Source organism: Mustela lutreola, chromosome 5, assembly GCF_030435805.1.
Source record: "Mustela lutreola isolate mMusLut2 chromosome 5, mMusLut2.pri, whole genome shotgun sequence".
Taxonomy (NCBI): Eukaryota; Metazoa; Chordata; class Mammalia; order Carnivora; family Mustelidae; genus Mustela; species Mustela lutreola.
Genome location: NC_081294.1, coordinates 70,790,242 through 70,809,710, shown reverse-complemented (window position 1 = coordinate 70,809,710; position 19,469 = coordinate 70,790,242). Strand labels below are relative to the sequence as shown.

Below are 19,469 nucleotides of genomic sequence, written 5' to 3'. Positions count from 1 at the left end.
CCCACAGAGCTCAGTGGAGGCAGGGCACCTCCCACTCTGGGCTAGCTCCCTGATGAGATTCTCAGACCATGTTTCCCCTCATTCATGACCAGGAAGGTTCACAGAGCAGGCGTGGGAAACTGCTTGGCCGCCAGGGCCTCCTCCAAATCGGGCTGAGATTTTTGTTACCTCCCAGCCTTCACTCCCTCACATACCGGCCTAGGCAAATGAGGTGTCTACTGTTTTTGGCTCCTGTTGAATGAAAAGGTTTGGGCAAACCAAGAGTTGGCCCCAATATGCCACCTTCCTGCTCAGTCTTTGATTGGTCCCCTTATCATCAACCCATCACCCACACATTCGTCACCAGGACGAGTGCCTGACACAGGAGCTGGGGACAGGCAGAATTGCTTCGGGAGCTTGGTCCTGTGGCTGGACCCCGGGTCTCTCGTTGCCTTCAAGGTTTTCTCCACTGGTCTACCCACTTCACTGATACCCGGGCCCCTGGCCCGGATGCCCCCCACCCCACCCCCGCGCCCCTGTAATCCAGAGGTGGTGATGATGCTGAGGGTCAGTAGGAGCGCGTGTGCCCAGCAAGACCCCTGAAGAGATGGGCAGGAGCGGAAGCCAGGGGAGTCCACACGCGGACAGGGGCGCTCCCCACCGCACCCGCGCCAGGATCGGGTGGCGGGCCCTTTAGCAGCAGCCGGGCTTGCTGAGAAGGAGGGAGGGCCGAGCCCCGCAGGTGGAGCAGGGCGAGGGGAGGCGAGCGCGGCGTACGTGCGGCGAGCAGCCGGCGGCATGAAGGGCGTGGATAGCGGCCCCCGCCCGCTCCCGGCGCCTGGCGCCGGGCTCCGGCGCGCATTGCAGCCGGGACGTTCCCTGGGGTCGCAGGCGGGGACGACCCCCGGCCGAGGCTGTCAGGGCGCGGAGCCAAGGCGAGGGCCGGCCGGCAGGGGGGCAGGAGGTGGGGACGTGGCGACGGCTCAAGCGGGCGGGGCCCGGCCGTGGCGGGAGGCGGAGCCGCCCGGGGAGGAGGCGCAGAGCGGGCAGGGCGCCGCCGCGGGAGGTTCTGGAAATCCGGGAGCCGCGCGTGTTCAGGTGAGCGCCCCGCCCGCTCGGCGGTCGGGGTCGCCGCTGGGCTCGTGCATGGGACTGGGGCTGCGGGCCGTGCCTGCTGCTCGCGCGGACCCGGGAGTTGGGAGAGGGGGTCGCGCAGTCCCGGCCGCGGCGCCAAGCCCTCCGCCCTGTTTCTCCTCGCGTCTGGGTTCCTGTCCCGCCGCTTGCGTGCCCTCCCCGAGCTCGGGCTGGTGAGGTCAGCGGCGCCCTTCCTGCCGGTCCCTAGGCGTCCGCTCCCGGCCGAGCGGGGCGGGGAACTTGGCCTCCCAGCCTCGTCAGGCTCCGCGGGAACGGGAACGGGCGGCCTGGCCCTGAGGAAGGCCGGAGGTTAGAGGCGGAGGCGGGGCGGTCGGCCGGGTCCCCAGGGGCCACTTAATGTTAGCAAGGTCCGCCTTCCTTCCTCCAAAAGGCTGGGAGTCTCTGGCCTTGGCCCGGCGGGGTCCTGCTTGGTGCTTGTGAAACGGGCTGTTGGTTGAGAAAGTTTTTACCCCCTCTAGACATCTCTTTCCAACGTGCTTGTTTTTCCTCAGCAGCTGCGCAGACCTGTGGTAAATAGTTAACTAATTCACCAGACGGACCCTTCTCTGTGTCAGAAACTGCAAGGAGTTGCTAGCCCAGTGAGGCAGACGGATTGAAGATTGGGAAAGTCCAGGTCCAGAACAGTGTGGTGAGTGCTGTGCTCAGAGGGAGTACCAGGCTGTGGCTCCTTGGTAGGAGACACAGGAGACACTTGGTAGGACAGGATGTTTCAGGCCAGAGGGCTTCCTGGAGGAGGTGATCTGTGAACTGGAATGGTCAGAGGAAAGCTGAGTAAGACAGAGGAACAGTGTGTGTGAGTGGGAGCAGACCTGGGCGCTCCAGTTGAGGCAAGGTGATGAGAAAGGAACATTTAATGGGATAGCTGCCCATGGACCCAATCCACAAGTTTCAAGTGAGAGGGCAGTGCCTCGTACTGTGTCCAGCATGTGGATGCTGCTCAGCCTGAGCATGGATCAGGGCACTTACTACTACATCAGGACACTTGGGCCCTTGGCCTTTTATTCTAATGTGACATCTTTAGGATGGTGTAGAATTTTCGTGTGCCTCCCAAGTCTGAGGCTGGTGTCTTCTGCTGTGGAGGAACACCTAAGGCTTGTGCTTCTTTATGTGAACTGTCTGAGGCCTGACAGCCTCAGCCCCCTTGCAACAGATCCTGGTTCTGAGAACAAGGGTTGGGGGACATGATTTTGTAGCAGAGGGCATTCTCACACGTCCCAGATTTTGCCAAGATATGCTGTCCACCTAAAAATTTGTAGAATGTTTTTGCAAGCTGCTGCTGCTGCTTCTCACCCTATATCACATCTGGAACAACAGGTTCTGTGATTTAGTTCTCTGTTAAATGAACTGAGATTTCCTTTGGCTTGTGCTTAAATTGCCCCTGAAGTGTCTAGGGTACAGTCTCTCACTGTGGTTCAGGGGCTCAGAGCCCAGGTTCTTCTGTTCACTTCAACACACTCACGGGAGTGTCCTTTGAATCCTTTTTTTCTAGGACTTTCTTATTCTCAGATGGCCAAGTATGTCCATGTGCGGCCCAGCCAAGGAGGCCACGTAGCAAGGATGGAGTGAGTTGGCTGGGGGCCTCATCCCAGGGAGGCTGTCATGTTGGGCCACCCTCATTCTCTGAGAGCTCAGCAGTCAGACATGATGACAACTAAGCATTGCCTGGGACTTGTGATAGGCACTTTTATTTAGAAGGAGGAAGGAGGCTCTGAAACAGGGTGCCTGGGAGAGTGCTTACTTAGCCACTGCTATAGCTTATGCATAGCTGATCTCTGATCATTCCCTGAGTACCTCCCTGGTGCCTGCCTTCTGCTTGGAGTGTGCCTCAGGGTGGAATTAGGAGGGAGAGGAAGAGGGGAAGGAGGGGGTGGTGACACCCTCCTTGCCCATAGGTAGCTCATAATCTCCCCAAGATTGCTGCTTCAGCCTGGCAGCTGGCCGTATGGCAGAGGAGAAGCTCAGAGTGTAACTGCTCCTCAGAAAGAGATGGTGTGGGTGCAGCCCTGAGGAATGACTTCGGTGAGGGAATCTGGGTAGTACTCATTTCCTGACAGAGCCTCACTTTTTACTCTGCCCTCCCACATCCATGGGAGGTTCTGAGGCTGGATGCAAGACCTTGGCTGATTTGTGGCCACGCTGGCTGATAGTGTACATTGGGCTGGTGGGTGTGTCCCTGGCTCTTGGTATCTGTCAAGAGTTTAATTTTATGCAGATGGTCATTGGCAGGAAATGCTCTGATGCAGGCACGTGCAAGCCTAGACAGAATGCTAGAGCGAGAGTTAAACCGAGATTGCTTGAATCTAGCAGTTTGGATGTGCCCCAAAGTGGAACATCAGCCTGTTTTAGAGTGAAAGGGCTAGTGGCTCCTGTGGTCTCTGGGGTTTTTGCTGGGGATGTGGACTGAAGGATATGGTTTTTATTCTCAGAAGGGGTGGAGGAGAATGAAAAGTATGGACTAGACTTCTTAGACCCCAGAAGAGAGTTTTTGTTCAAGTGGTGTCGTTGCCAGGCAGAGGATTAACTATTTGGGTAGTGAGTTCTCCACTCAGATTGGATCTCTCTGAGCCTGTTCACAGATCAGTACGTGTTCTAGACCTTTCAGGAAGAGCTTGCTAAGAGTATTGCCCGCTCTGTACCTGGTACTCCCAAGGACCCGTTGTGTGGCCACTATCCTGAGACTTGATACTTGTGGAAGCTCAGAACCAGTAGGTCAGAGGTAAGGAAATACAAGATATCTGAGAGTATTAGTCCAGTCCCATGCCTTCTGTCAGAGAGCTCTCTTTCCTTGATGAGCTTTAGAGCTACTGTTTGACCTGTTCGAGGATTATTCCCTGATGGTCAGTGTGCTGCATTACTTCTGATTCTGCTCTCTCAAGTATGTTTCATTTCTTTTGGCCCTTGTGGGATGTGGAGATTGCCTGGTATCTGCTTTGTTTTCATCTTGTCTGTCCCTTAGACTGGACTCTTCTTTGCCAGGCGTTAGCTAGGCAGCTGGCCTCTTAAGGTCTACTGATGTTCTTCCAATACCATGGGTGCTGATGTCTGGTATACGCTGTGCTGGATAGTTGGCTGCCCACTGATAATCGCCATCTCCTTCAGTCTTCGCAACAATCTTTGTGAGATACAGGTCCTCATCACCATGATATAGATGGGAAACAGGTTCAGAGAGATCTGGAACTCGTGTGAAGTCACAAAGCCAGGTAGTGATGGTGGAGTTGAGATTGAAGTTGGGGTTTTCTGACTCCTGACTAGACGGTGCTGCCTTGCCTGGAGCTGGGTGGTCATTGCTGAGTGCCATGATGTCTGAGGCGGGAGTGACTGCTCACCTGAACTTGAGGCCCCATGGTGCTGTCCACCTTTTGGTGGAATCCAGCCTGTAATGTCATGCCGCTGATTGGTGAACCTTGATAAAGTCCTTCACCTGGGCAGGCCTGCTGTGCTAGGTCAGAGTGCCTCCTCCGGGCTGTAAGGCAGTAGATGTTACTGAGTGGGACTGAATGGTTGCAGTATCTGATGGAAAGTGTGCTCTGGGTTTGAGTCTCAGCTCTGCCCCTGATGTGTGGTAGCAGGTTAGGTATGCGGGAAACTCTTGCTCAGCCTCACTTTTCTAGCTTCTGTATCTGAAATGGAGATGATTGTTTAGTTTACATGTTTTGGTGAGGATTAGATGGTAGAAATGAGAGATTTTTGGAGATACAAATCATGGTTCCCAAAAAAGCAGAGCCTGAGGCAGTGCTTCTGCCTTATTGGAAGGTGCAGAGCAGCAAAGGTAAGGGGAAAGAAACCTGAGAGAGAGAAGGCTGAAAGGCACAGGGTAGTGCTTTAGTCAGCTGGCCAGTAGCTGCCATGCAGGATATCTCTGGGGGAGCTCTGCAGAAACTCCATGCCTGCAGAACAGTTTGTCAGCGGAGGCCTTGTGAGGGAATTTATCTGCTGACCTCCTCCTGTCTTCTGTCTTCATTGGTCAGAGTTGCCTCATGGGAGTTAGCTCCCTCTTGCTCCTTGGTTGCATTATCCGAGTTCCCCAGCAGCCACAGAGGAGTCCAGTACAGTATTTCTCTGGAGTTTGGAAGTACAGGAAGAGCCAGAGATCGGGGACCTGCACATATTTCCCCACTGACTCTGAGGCCTGGCAAGAGACCCAGGGCCCGGGAGACTGGTGAGGCCAAGAGGCTGTGAAGTGGGACATCGGAGGCATCCTATATATTGCTTTGTGGATTGTGTTCTCATTTGTAGTCTCTTCTTAAGAGTTGGTCACACTTAGATTGCCAAGCTTCTGCCAAGCCCCTGACTGAAAGTCCAGTTTGGACTTTGCATGTTGATTTTTACAGCCTTCTCTGCTCCTTCATTGCCTAGCTACTGAAGCAGGAGATGCTGTGGTTTTGATGGTGCCCAAGTGGGAGGTACAAATCAACATGTTCGTATACCTGATAGAGAAGTATAAGGATGGATGCAGGTGAACATCAAGGTTTCAGTGAGGAAAGCCCTCAGTGAAGAATATTTTTCCCTGTGAGGTAGCATCCGAAGCTGGAAACCTAGAGTCATGAGATGGGGCTGAGGAGGGCCATTGGGCCATGTCATGCAGAGTCAAAAAGGCCCCTGGAGCTAAGGAGTTTGGACTTGATCCCGAGGACAGTGGAGAGAGAGACCAAATGAGGAGCTGTGGTAAGCCATGCTGGCTGCTTTGTAGAGTAGAGGTGGGGGGGGGGGGGGCGCCAGATGAGAGGAGAGACCGGTGGGGGAAGGGGCCAGCATGGCTGTTGGAGGGAATTGGGGGTGGCTCAGACCAGGTTGATGATTGAGGCCTAATGTCAGGTAAGGAGAGTAGGGTGCCTTCCGTCCTTCCCGGGGCCCAGCTTCTGGGCCTGAATGGACCTCCATGTGCCTAAGTTCTGGGACCTTCTCTCCACAACTCACAGGTCCTCATGGCTTTGGTGTTCCAGAGTTGACCACACTGGGAATCAGGGCCACTGGGGGGCGCCCTTTTCAGACAGGTTTTTGCTCCTTCACAGAAGGCAGGCTGCTTCTTGATTAGTGCCAGGCAAGACCTGCTTGTACTCTGCAAGTCCATGTTCAGTCTCTAGGCTGTTAAATACATTGTTAAAATTCAAGCTGTTGCATTTGGGTTGCAGCTGGGAGCTTGGCAGAGGTTCGTGCCTGATGAGGTAAGGGGAGAAGCTAAGGACGCTGCTGGTTTGCAGCTGGAAACCTCTTTTCATGGCCATTTGGCCAGATTGTAAATGTCCTTTCCAAAGAGCAGGCTTGTTGGGGCCTCTGATTGTATGTCTTGGAATTTGCCTGTGCTTAGAAACAGTGCTGGTCACCTGGTGAGTGAATCATTGTCACTGGGGTGTTCCTGGTCTTTGGAGAACCTCCCTGTGGGTGTCCAAACTTGGGACTTACTATGCATACAGTGTCCATTCTTAACAATGCATAACAGTCCATTATGTGGAAAAAATGTAACATTTTCTGTTGTTGTTTCTAACTTGAACAAGTCTGTGGTGAAGCCTTATTTGTTGGATGCCTGATATGGGTCAGACATTGTTCTAAACTTGAGATGCAGAGCAGATGAAATTCAGTATTGGTTTTCTTCTTGGGCTCGATGCCACTTTGTGTTTTGTTTTTCATAAAAAGAGGTTTGATGTTGCCTATTTCCAGGTCTATTCAACATGGATTTATGAGGGTTCCTGGAAGGGCTTTTGGCAGCACTGGACACTTGGGGTAGGGGAGGGGTACCGGGCGTGCATACACATTCCCACCTACTCTGTCCTAAGCAAGGTATGAGATAGGATTGGGGCCAAGGCAAGTAGGGGCTTGGCCTTTCCCACACTGTGAGACAGTTGCTCTTGGATGCTATCTCTTCCCAACCGGGCCCTAATTAGAAAATTTTTCATACAAAGCCTGTAGCATTCAGGGTCAAGATCCAGAGAAATGCTGGGACTCTAGGGCATCCCTGCCTGAGGTGACAAGTCTCAGGGCTGCTTGGGGGTACTTCGCTCTCTGACCATTGGAGTAATCTTCCCCTCCTCCATCAGAGCAGGACTTCACAGGCTCTTGGCAAGCCATTTCCCAGAACCCCATCTGTGATTCTTTGGGGCTCTGCCTCTGGGCTGGTATTCATGGATGGGCTTAGTCTAAGCCAGAGAGTACATTCCAGAGAAATGACAGCTGGTATTCATGTAATGAAGGAACCTGGCTGCTTTTCCCTGATTGCTTTACAGCATGAACCCTGGACATTATCACCAGGAGGATTTGAGAGGAACACAAAGATGTCTCCCTCCTTTGAACTTGCCACCCTATCTCTGAAGAGGTATGCCACTGCATCTGGAGACACAGCAAGGGAGAAATGCTGGGCCCCCTCCTTCCAGTCATGTCTGTCTGGTCTCTTTCTGGGGCCCTGCTCTCCTACCATCCCAGACAGGCAGTTGGCTGGTCCCTCACTGTCCACAGATCCAACCTCTTGGCTCCGGACTTTACTGTTCCTTCTTTTTAAAAAAAATTTTTTTTAATTTGTATTTTTTAAAAGATTTTATTTATTTATTTGATAGAGAGAGAGAGCAAGAAAGGGAACACAAGCAGGGGGAGTGGGAGAGGGAGAAGCAGGCTTCCTGCTGAGAAGGGAGCCTGATGTGCAACTCAATCCAAGGACCCTGGCATCTGCTTAACAACTGAGCCACCCAGGCACCCTTTACCATTCCTTCTTTTTACCTATAGAAGGTGCTTTCCTGAGTTAGTTAAGCCTCTTGAGGTAAAAGTGACATATTGTACTCTAGTATATAACGTATAGTACCCCAGTAAAGGGGCTTCTGTAAGCACAACACGAGGCTTTCAGGAATCCTGGGCTGGAGATACAGAGGATGTGAAACCTGGGAGCAGAACTGTGGCTGGAACACGGAGGACCTGCCCTCCACCTCGGGGCTGATGGCCTGCTCACCTTCTCTCAGTGACTTGCTTTTCTCTGCTGCCCTAACTATATAATCCATTGCTTAGTCTGATACTCTGTGCCCTGCAGCAGGTTCTGGCCCAAAAGACCTGGCTCTGTGCATCTCGGCCCCCAACACCTAGGCCACTGACGGGCCATGCTGATGGCTCTGCAGACATCTGGCAGGGACATGAACAAATGCAGCCATTCGTTCATCCTCTCCTCTTTCTGATAGAGGAACCCGTTTGGGGTTGGGCCTTGTGCTTGGGCTGAGCCTAACCTGGAACCACAGTGGATTGGAATTTCTTCTGAGGCGAGAAGTGGTAGGCGTGACTGTGTGTCTCTTAACCAGAGCAGGCAAAAAATGAACTGGCATTAGCTCAGACTTGGAATTCTGTCAGGTAAGGCTTCCATTTTGGGGAAAAGCATTTGTATTTTCTTCATTTTTCCCTGTTTTCTCTTAGTATTACTATTTCCATGGGGCTTGGCTGACGTTGAGCAGGAAGAGAAGGGACTGGTAGAGGTGGGGCTCAGGTGTGTGCGGGGTTGCTTGGCTGAGCTGGGAGACCATGTTCAAAGCTTCTATTATGTACTCAGGTCCCCTGCCAGTGGAGCTTGCCCCAGGTTGTGCCTGCTGCCCTCACAGCTGAGTCTGGCTATTTCTAGGCTAATGAGAAACCAGAAGCTTTTCTTGCATCCATGTCAGCAGTCCAGCCCATCCCAGGGTTTTGGCCTTGCATGGCTGATTGCTTTTTATATCCCAGGTGCCTAACTCAGTATTTAGCCCATGTGGATCTTCAGCAAATATTTGTGAGTGGTGACTTGCTAGCGAGGACAGTGTCTGGTGAGGTGGCAGACAGGAAGAGTAGTGTCTGCCCAGAGTGCCTGCCCCCCACGCTGCCTTTTCTGTGGCCGGGTGCAGACTGGCAAGGGACGGTTTTATTCCCCTCTGGCCAGCCATCTGATGTACACCTCATTTTGGGTGTGGGTTCTCTGGAGCCTATTGTGGCATATTCTCTTTCTGTCATTGTTTCTCCTGTCCTTTCAGTCTCCTCACATGCAGAAGCTACATGTTACCGGTGGGTCCCCAGCACCTGGCACTGTCCTGACACATGTGTTGGAAAGAAAGACCGAAATAAGACAAGCAATCTGTGAAATGAGAAGGGGTGGACTAGAATCTTGGACTAACTATTGGAAGCAGAGGGGACTGTCTCCCACACCATTCAGCCTTTCCATGTTGCTGGCAGTTACCGGGAATCGGGTGCACAGCTCTCCCAAGGGGACATGGCCTCCCAGAGCAGGGGCCAGAATTGAGCACACATCACTGGTTGCACACCCGGGCCTCTTTCTACTGCTGGTGCAGAATATCCTTAGTTTCTGTGTCCTAGGTCAGGATTTTAGCACGTTTGGTGTATCTATGTGCACATGCATATGTATGTATTTACCTATGTTGCTTTTTTCACCTGTTGATCCAGTGGCTGTCACTGAATGCCTTTCAGACACTGCTCTCTGTGACCATGAAACGCTGGGTGCCCACATTGCTGGTGGCCTGGTTTGGTGTCCTGGGCTGTGTGCAGGCTGAATTCTTCACTTCTATTGGTATGTTCCAACAAGACTGTCTTCTTGAGCCATCCTTGGCTCAAGTGCCAGGGAATGTCACCACCTGAAGCCTGTTCTCACTCAAGGTGGGATGGCTCACCCACTGGTTTTGACAAGTTGTGGGGAAAGTAGGGTTTGGGGAGCTGCCGTTTCCCCTTCTGAGGCCCTGATGACCTGAATATCCTTGCTGGGAGCCAGCTATCTCAACTCATCTCCTCCCTGAGAAGCACAGGCTGCTCCTGGGCTCCCTGGCCTTCTGACTGTCTTTGTCCAGGCCAGAGAGTGGTTCTGAGCAAAGAAGCCCTTAGGATGTCCATGCCCTGGTGACATGACCAAGCCAGGTGCCAGTAGGAGAATGAGATTTAGGGCTTCTTCCTTAAGGCTCTCCCAGTGTGCTCATCTAACCCTCCCCTGGGAGCCTCCACCCCTGTCTTACTGAAGCTGGGGGCCAAGACCATGTCAGTGCCTCACCCCGCTTTAACTCCCAAGTCCCTTTGATCCCAAGAGAGTTGCTATGCCAGTGATCCAGAGGACTTGCCTCTGTGCTGGTGTTCTGTGCCTCAGGAAGGGGGATGGATGTCCCTGATCTGTTTCTTACTGGCCCTTTTCTCTTTCCTTGCAGGGCATATGACCGACTTAATTTATGCAGAGAAGGACCTGGTACAGTCTCTGAAGCAGTATATCCTTGTGGAGGAAGCCAAGCTCTCCAAGATTAAGAGGTATCTGATGTCCTAAGCACCCCCTGCCCCAGAACCCATCCAGGGTGCTCATAAGAGGAAGCGCTTGAGAGAGCCATGAGGGGCTGGTCTGGAGTTTACTTCATGCCAGTTCTCCAGAATGGCTCAGTGTACCAGCTAAGGACTCCCTGCTTTTCCCTATTTAAGAGCCTTTTTGCATACATGAAGATTCCCACCTCTTCTGTAGATTAAGGGGCTACAAATGTCAGTGGGGAGTTGCTATATTCATTTTATATTGCCTCTCAATAGAAAAAGGGGTTTCACCAGGGAAATTACCATAGGTCAAGACCTGTGTGAGTGGGCATGTTAAGTTTTCCTTTTCCTCTCTTTCCACAGCTGGGCCAACAAAATGGAAGCCTTGACCAGCAAGTCAGCTGCTGACCCTGAAGGTTACCTGGCCCACCCCGTGAATGCCTATAAACTGGTGAAGCGCCTGAACACAGACTGGCCTGCACTGGAAGACCTTGTCCTGCAGGACTCGGCTGCAGGTGAGGAATGGTGAGCAGGTGCTTGGGGGGCCAGTGGTCTGTGTGCCCGTGTATGGGGAGTGTTGGTCTGAGCCTGTCCTGGCTCTGCCGTTGTTGGTGGGCATGTGCATTGTGTCGATATGTACCCTGCCCTGCCTGTGGCCATCTCCCTTTTCTGTGGGCACCTAGCAGTTGGCTGTCCTTGTTTTTAATATGTAGCAATAATCAGTTCTTGCCTTGTCCTAGTATGTTCATTCCCCCCCCCTTTTTTTAATATGTGCTTTACTAGTGTGTTTTTGTAGAAATAAAATGATGTAAGTGAATTAGAGTTCTTAACCCAGTTGTCTAGTGATAAGTACTATTAAAATTCCTGTCTTCCTACACTTGGCATTTACATTAAAAGAAGAAATGGACCCATTCATATAGTCCAGGGAATGCAAACTCACTTGCTTTGCGGGACGAAACGAATTAACAAAAGTGAGTCAAGTGGGCTGGGTGATGGGGCAGGCATAAACTGGGGATTATGGGCTTCATCTAAATTCATTCCCATTCATACCTTTTAGAAATAAAACATATCTATAGGCAGATTTGTACCATAAGCATACAGTGATTTCCTGAATTTTCCAGCTTCTTTAAATGTCTATTAAATGTTATAGGGCATGGTTTTAATGGCTACATAGTAATAACTCAAACCAATATAGTGTGAAATTTGTCAAGTTAGTGGATGTGGGATTGTATCCAAATTATCAGCAATTATGCATATACATTTTTGTGCCTACCTCTGATTATTTTCTTCTATTAAATTCTTTTTAAAATTTATTGTTTTTTTTTTTTTTTAAGATTTTATTTATTTGAGATTGAGAGAGAGGGACTGAATGCACAATGAGGGGTGGGGAGGGCAGAGGGAGAGTGCAGAAGCAGGCTGCCGACTGGATCCCAGGACCCCGGTATCATGATCTGAGTGGAAGGCCAATGCTTAATTGACTGAGCCACCCAGGCACCCTCTCTGATTATTTTCTTAGTTTAAATTCCTAGAAGTGGTATTTAGGTCAAAGTATGAACTTTTTAAACTTTAAAGCTTTGACCGTGCTTGGTGTCTTTTACTGTGCTGGTATTTTTTATGCTCTAACATTTTCCTCTCAGCAGGAGGTGGGCGCTCCTGACTCCAGCCACCCCTGGGCTCAGCCTCCTGGACTGAGTGCCTCTGCTCCCCCAGTCGGGAGTGCTGATTAACTTCAGGCTGGTTGTCTCTGGCTGAGCAGTTCAGCCCATGAGACCAGACTGGGTTGGGCTTGGCTGGGGGCAGGGTGGCCTCTGGGGAGGGTTGGTGAGTTGAGCCTGGCTGGAGCTGTGCCCAGTGAGCTCACTGCCTCCAGAAGTGGTGGCTGCCTTTCCCAGCCGGTCTTCCATCCTGGGGCTGTAGCTCAGAATTGGCTGTTCTGGGGCGCCTGGGTGGCTCAGTGGGTTAAGCCGCTGCCTTCGGCTCAGGTCATGATCTCAGGGTCCTGGGATCGAGTCCCGCATCGAGCTCTCTGCTCTGCAGGGAGCCTGCTTCCTCCTCTCCCTCTCTCTGCCTGTCTGCCTGCTTATGATCTCTGTCTGTCAAATAAATAAATAAAATCTTTAAAAAAAAAAAAAAAAAAAAAAAAAAAGAATTGGCTGTTCTGCCGGGACTCCACAGCCCCACGAGTAGAATAAGTCTGCCTGGATGACCTTCCACTCCCTAGTCTTGCTCTCCACACCCACACCCACCGTCAACATCTGGTTCTTGTAGAAAACCTTATAATTACCAGAAGGCAGACAGGACAGGCCCTGAGAGCAATAGGTTGTTTTCACCTCTGACTTGAGAGTTCTTGCCTCTGAAATGAGTAGGACCTGCTGACAGTGTGGCTTTTTCTGGGGGCATGTTTTCTTTTCTCTGAATTCCAGACTCTTAGAACCCTGACTGGGCAGCCACCAAGAAAGGCAGGATTACAACTTCTTGATCCCTGGGTCCCCAGGCATGGTTAGAAGTGGGTGTTGGAACCTGAGGTCCTGAGAGTACGTGACCGTGGGTACTGCTGCCCTGAGGAAGAGGCCAGGGAAGAAAGGACCTTGGGGTTCTCCTCCCAATTCTTAGCTCATAGGTAGCATTGAAACTCCTGAATTAGCTTGGGAAGGCCTGGCCTCCACCTGGAGTCCTGAGATACAAAGGTTCATATCCTGCTTAAGAGCTAAGGCTTGGAGTCCCAGAACAGCATCTTGGGGCACGTCTCTGGCAGGGGCTGGCCTAGGTTCCAAACTGTGGCCTTTTGCACTGTATCCGGGGAGCTCATGCCTTTGAGCTCATGGCAGGTCTGAGTTGTGGGAGTCCTCGAGAGAGCAATAGGAAGAGCCAGGGTGGTCTCTCAGTGTACTACACTGGGCTTGGGCAGGCTCACCTCAATGCTTATTCTGGCTAGATGGTCCCCCAGTCCCTAATCTGGAGGATGGAGACAGCACTAAATCCCTCCAAGACTGTCATCATCACCTTTCTGGATGATAAGGGCCAGTGGTCAGTAATCAGTGGCCGGCTAGGTTCCCTGAGTTGACTACCTCTGTCCCTTAGACTCCTTGACCTGGAATGTGGAGGTCTGTTTATCTGGTCCCCCCAGTGATTCTGGATCGAGGTTTTCCATGTGATTCATTTTCCATTAAGTGATCAATAGGTCCTCCATGAGTCTTCTCCTGTGTCCTTCTCAATTACTGTTTCTGTCCTCTGTCCCTTCTGTCTCCACCAGATTTGACTAAGTGCTTTGGAGCCAAGACTCTCAGACTCCCACATGTTAACCAGTTTGTGGGCCATCTTTGTTCAATTCCAAATGAGCAGTACAGGCAGTCCATACAGTGAGGAGGAAGAAAAGAGAGATCTTCATGGACTGGCACCATCAGGGAGGGCTTCCTGGAGGAAGGGGAAACCGCCATTGAGGGAGGGGGCAGGGAGGTTGCACTAGCCAGAAACCCTCCACTGGGTACCTTTCTGGTCCCAGGTGGAATTGCGCCCCTGGATCAAGGGTAACCTCTCGTTCTCACTCTCATTTTGAAGGTTTTATTGCCAACCTCTCTGTGCAGCGGCAGTTCTTCCCCACTGAAGAGGATGAAATGGGAGCTGCCAAGGCCCTGATGAGACTTCAGGACACATACAAGCTGGACCCAGACACGATTTCCAAAGGACAACTTCCAGGTACCTTACCACTCTAGGCTTTGCCCCTGCACTGGGTGTGTGTCTACTGGGGCCTCTGGACAGAGTTGGAGCCACCACCATCTTGTGGTCTTTACCCTCAAGCACACCGTTAACTGCTGGTGGTGATGCTCTCTTGGGTTTCCAGTTGGTGCCAGTCCCCACGCATTCCTATGGCAGCCGCCTCCCCTCAGCTCTTTCCCTTCCCGCCCTCTCCTCTCTCTTCTCTCCACTCAGAGAGAGCCAAGGCTGCTGCTCAGAAACCCTCGGCCTCTACCCCCTGAACACTGCTCAAATCTTCTTCCAGACCTGCTTCTGTCTCCACACCCTCTGATTTCTTTTTGACAAAGACTGATCTCTGGACTCACTGTCCAGTGTCCTGTATGTCCTCAGTTATAGTCTCTGCCTTGTTCCTTCTTGGCCCACCCCACTTGGCTCTTCCCCTTGAGCTCACACACTGTGGGTTCTTACTAATGTTACAAACCCCTCCCTCAGGGTCCAAGGCCTTTTGAGTCTCTGGTGTTGATGGATCTGTTGGCTAGCCTAACGTGGCTAGGCTGCTGGACAGTCATCCACATGCTCTGTATTTCTTTGCTTCCCAGGTCCTCCTGAACATGCAATCTGGCCTCTTTGTTCAGCATCCACTGATCCTTTCCCTGCCAGGTCTCCAGTGGCCACTCAGCTGGTCTGGAGTTTCAGGCAGAACGTCCTTGAATTTTTCAGCAGTGTTTGGCATGTTGATTGTCTCAGTCTTCTTGATACTCTCTGAATTCTAGGATACTGATCTCTACTGCTTCTCTTTTTGGCTTTCTGCTCTCTCTCTTTCTCTTTTTTTTTTTTTTTTTTTTTTTTTTAAACATGCCCCTTTCTCCTGATTGTCTCAGTATGATTAAAAGAAGGTATATTTGGTTTGGGGGACTGTTAGAGGCCAATAAACCATGGGGTTCTGTTAGACCCCATTATACTTTGGATGTCACTCACCCTTGAGGACCTGGGAGGAGGCACAAGCCCAGGGAATCACAGTATGTAGGACAAAGAGACACTCTGTTGGTGGCTGGTTAAGGTCCAGAGTTGTAGCACTGAGGAGTCTGGTGAGCCAGTGTGACAGAGTGTAGACTTCTTATTCCTGCCTCTGTCAAATCTTAGATCAAGCCAGGCCACGAAGCCAGTGAGAGAAGTCCCCTCAGGGCACATGCAAGATGTGTTCCCAGTGTAGCTATGAGAATGGTTTATTGGTAGGAGGAGAGAGCCACACCCAAGCTTGACCTTGTACATTCATTTAACAGATACTTGCTTGTTCTAGAGGGCAGGGAAGGTGGATTCCTTTAGGTAGAGTTTTCTCTGAGCACCTTCTGCAGGTGAGCCTAGCCATTTCCATCAAATGTACATAGATGACATCCACATCTGTGTTTCCTATCAAGGCTTATCACCTAAGATTCCAACTATTGAAGACAAATGCCTTTGGGGCATCTCCACTTGGGTGTTCCAAAGCGAAATCCTCATTGCCTTGTGAAACGTTTACCTTCCTCTCTTGCTCTTTGCCTGAGCAAACAGCAGCTCTGGCCACTGGCAGCCCAAGTCAGAATCCTAAGGCCCATGGATTCTGCCTCTCTTGTGTCGTCTTTACTTGGAGACCCTGACTCCAGCCTCATCACTTATTTCTCTACTGGATTATTGAAATAACTTTCTGACTTTTTTTTCTATCTCCAGCTCACTCCTTAAAATCATTCTCCATGTGGTCTTAAGTACATCTCTGTTTTTATCAGTTCCTGATCACAAAGCTTAACTTTAAGTGCTAAACCCAAATTCCTCCTGTGTGTGGTTTTTGAGGTCTTGTATGGTCCTCTTTCCTGGGCCTACTTGCCTATCTATATTAAGTTTGTACTAAACTACCCACCACCTAGCTTCCTTGCCTATCCCACCCGATCAGCTGGATCTCATGTCTGATTGCTCTTTGGCATTCAATTCTCTGAATGAAGAGCACTCTCTAGGGAGTGCTCTCCAAAGGCATAGACTTTTGATGGGCCTCTGGGGAGGATGCTGAATATCTGGGAGCTCTTCTTTTTTTTTTTTCTGGGAGCTATTCTTTACCTTCTTGGCCTTTGTAGGATATGTGGATCATAGCTACTGATTATTAGCATCCTGGAGATCATAAAAGACATCTTTATGTGTCATCTCATTGACTTCTTGCCACCAGTTCTCTAAAATTGATGGTATTGACTCTAGACCTAAGGGGACAGAGAGTTAGAGAGGCTCAGTAATTTATCCATTGTGACACAGCTGGTGGGAGCCCTAGCGAGGCCCACACAGAGCCAGCTTTGTGCAGCTGGCTCAGCTGCTGTGTTATATTGCCTCATTGTGTGTTCTGGAAAACTTCATAGCTAAAGGAGATCTCTGGAGGCCCAAGGATAATGACCAGAGGCTCAAGGAACCCCTTGATCACTAGCCCGTCTACTAACTCCGTCTCGTGTTTACTCTCTTCATCTTCCTATCCCACATTGCCTAATGCTGAGCCATCACGGTGAGCAGACCTCCGTCTTTGAAGTAGCCAACCCATTGCAGTAGGGGTTTCATTGTGGACAGAGCCCCACCTTGGACATTAGGCATAAAGAAGCCCCTCTAAGGCAGCTCTTCCATGTCACCCATGTCTAGGTGTCTGTTAATGGGGTTAACGGAGACTCCCCTGCCTTCCAGGGAGGGTCACAGCCCTTCTTTCCTCTGCATGGGGCCTGCTTTTTTTGTTGTTCCCTGAGGATTACACTCATGTCCCTCCCACTTACCCCTACCCTACATCCTACATTTTCCCATAGTTAGCATACTATATCTCTTCCTTCTCGACCTGAGACTATTTTCACAGTCACTTTCCAGTATGGAGCCCATAGCAAATAACCTGTGGTGTCAGGACCTGCAGTGTTGATGCTCACCAAGTTCTTCGCCACCTAACGGTCAAAGCTGGCACTGCAGTCTTGGCTCTGACCTCCCTTGGCGTCTGTCCCATTGCTCCTGCTCTGTTCCTGCTACCTCTCTGGTCCTGCTCAGTGTCATTCATTGTCCTTTCTCTGTAGGGTTCTGGCCTTAGCCACTTCCTCTACTCTCTTCTTACTGTCTTGATGGAAGTGATTTTCCCCACCCATGGCTTTAGCTGCCATCAAAGTTCTGTTTTTTATATTAACTAATTTTTCTACCTTCCAGACTCAGAAGGCCAGCTGCCCAGTAGATATCTCCTCTGTGGCTCACAGGATCATCATACTCTCCTGAATACTGCTTCTTGGGCTTCTTCGCAAGAGAGGCCCCTTCCCACATGGCAGAACGGGAGTCTGTGGCCAGGAGATTGGCTGTGAATCCTGGTCCCAGGCAGGCCCAGCCTGCTTGCGCTTACTTAGAAGTCTGGGTGGGACTCTGCTGGGATGATGCCCTCCTTCCACTGGCCCAGGCTTCCTTTTGGGACTCTCTCTCCCCAGCCCAGCGGCTCTTTAGAGCCTGATTGTTTGCATTTCCTGATGCAGGAACCAAGTACCAGGCCATGCTGAGTGTGGATGACTGCTTTGGGATGGGCCGCTCGGCCTACAATGAAGGCGACTATTACCACACAGTCCTGTGGATGGAACAGGTGCTGAAGCAGCTCGATGCTGGCGAGGAGGCCACCACAGCCAAGGCCGAGGTGCTGGACTACCTGAGCTATGCTGTCTTCCAGCTGGGTGACCTGCACCGTGCCCTGGAGCTCACCCGCCGCCTGCTTTCTCTTGGTGAGGAAGTTCTAGGGGAAGGTCAGAGCCGAGAGGGTGCTGGCAGGAGAACTGGTTACTCCATCAGCCACTACCTGACCCCTCTCTTGGGACTGAGCCACTTTGACATGTTGCCTCGACTCGAGGCAGTACTCGGCCAGTGACTCGAGCCGTACTGCTTTCAGGCCCATTCTGGCTGCTGGTTAGCTCTTTACCCACCTCATTTCTGGCCTTAGCCCTTGCCTGGTTGCTTATGGATATAGTCAGACCCGTGGCTCTATACAGTTCCTTTGAAAATAGGAATCCCATGGTGCAGTGCAATGGCTGATCTACAGGGTGAGCCTTCATGAAGTCAGGAGTGGCTGGGGAGGCAAGCCATGCTTCACAATTGCTGCAGTGATTGTGGCCTGACCCGTTCATTCAGGTCTGAGGTCTTTCTTACTGGTGGGACTTGCTATGGCATTGGTGTTTTAAGTGTCTCGAGGTGTTGGACTGAAGGAAGTTAAAAGCACTGTGTTTTTAAATCCTTTAGGTTCCACCTCTTACTGATAGATGGGATAATCATAGTCTGGAATTCCACAGATCAGCAAAGACTTCTTTTGCTGCTGTTTTTCATGGGCCTCGAGTCTGATGCCAGCTACCATATGAGTGTTCTGCAAGACTGATGTGGGAAGAGAGCTTTGTAGATGCTATCATATTAGTAAGAGCCTTGGCCAGGGAGTCAGGATACCTGGTTTCCTGTTCAGGCTAACCTTTGCCTAAATCTATTAGTATCTTTGGGCCTTGGTTTCCTCATCTATTGAGTGACACAGTAATCTTGCCAAGCTTGCTCCTTTGTGTTGTGAGGCCCACAAGATGAGGCTATGGCATTGTCACGTGGCTGTTCTTTTTGCCAGGATTTCAGCCTGCCTTCTCTCTGTGGCCAGCATGTGATCTGGTCACCAGTAATGGATGTAAGTGACTCACAGCCAAGTTGGGAGGAGGTGGCAGGAGTCTGGAGTGCTTCTCTAGATCTGTGCTGTTGGGCCCTCTAGGGCAGCCTGAGAGGAGAGCCCCCATGTGGCTAGCTAAGTGGCCTCCTTAGTGTCTCCTTTCCCATCTCTGGCCAAGCTGGAGAGCCCATGTTGGCTTTTCTGCTCTGACCAGTGAGCCCTGGTAAGATGCTGTGGAAAGCAGAATGCTGCGTGCAGATGAGCTGCTGGGAGAGAAAATTGCTTACAGAATAATTTCTCTAAATGACCTAACAGATGTTTGTGGTTTCCTTTTCCTTCTTGTTCTTTGCTCTTTCTAGACCCGAGCCATGAACGAGCTGGAGGAAATCTGCGGTACTTTGAACGATTGTTGGAGGAAGAAAGAGAAAAAATGTTATTGAATCAGACAGAAGCTGGGCTAGCCACGCAGGAAAGCATCTATGAGAGGCCTGTGGACTACCTGCCTGAGAGGGACGTCTATGAGAGCCTCTGTCGTGGGGAGGGTGTCAAATTGGTGAGATGCATGGCTAGGTCCCACATGTGGACCTAGACTTTGGCTCTGGATGGGGAGATTTGGGAATGATGTTCCTCTGTGTGTAGGCTCTTTCCTCAGTATCTTGCCCCATTCTTTGTAGCATCTGCTGAGGCTGATGGGTGGGTGTTCTCTGAGGTATAGGACAGGAGACTATCTCCCACAATGTCCCTGGCAGAGTTT

General features: G+C 51.1%; 1 protein-coding gene across 10 annotated transcripts in view; it reads left to right on the top strand.

Moving 5' to 3' along the window:
• The first annotated feature begins 945 nt into the window (after window positions 1-945).
• P4HA2 (prolyl 4-hydroxylase subunit alpha 2) overlaps window positions 946-19,469 on the top strand; it is a 34,488-nt gene continuing 15,964 nt past the window's right edge. For 3 of the 10 annotated variants that reach the window (XM_059174515.1, XM_059174511.1, XM_059174521.1), the window contains exons 1-7: window positions 987-1,077; window positions 9,532-9,655; window positions 10,278-10,374; window positions 10,729-10,880; window positions 13,924-14,061; window positions 17,565-17,804; window positions 19,075-19,268. In XM_059174515.1, coding sequence (XP_059030498.1) covers window positions 9,574-9,655; window positions 10,278-10,374; window positions 10,729-10,880; window positions 13,924-14,061; window positions 17,565-17,804; window positions 19,075-19,268 — 903 coding nt within the window. In that variant the 5' untranslated portion in view covers window positions 987-1,077; window positions 9,532-9,573. Of the gene's footprint in view, window positions 1,078-1,406; window positions 1,423-1,625; window positions 1,763-9,531; window positions 9,656-10,277; window positions 10,375-10,728; window positions 10,881-13,923; window positions 14,062-17,564; window positions 17,805-19,074; window positions 19,269-19,469 lie in introns of those variants that run through there. The other 7 variants (XM_059174516.1, XM_059174517.1, XM_059174520.1 and 4 more) reach the window with 7 other exon arrangements.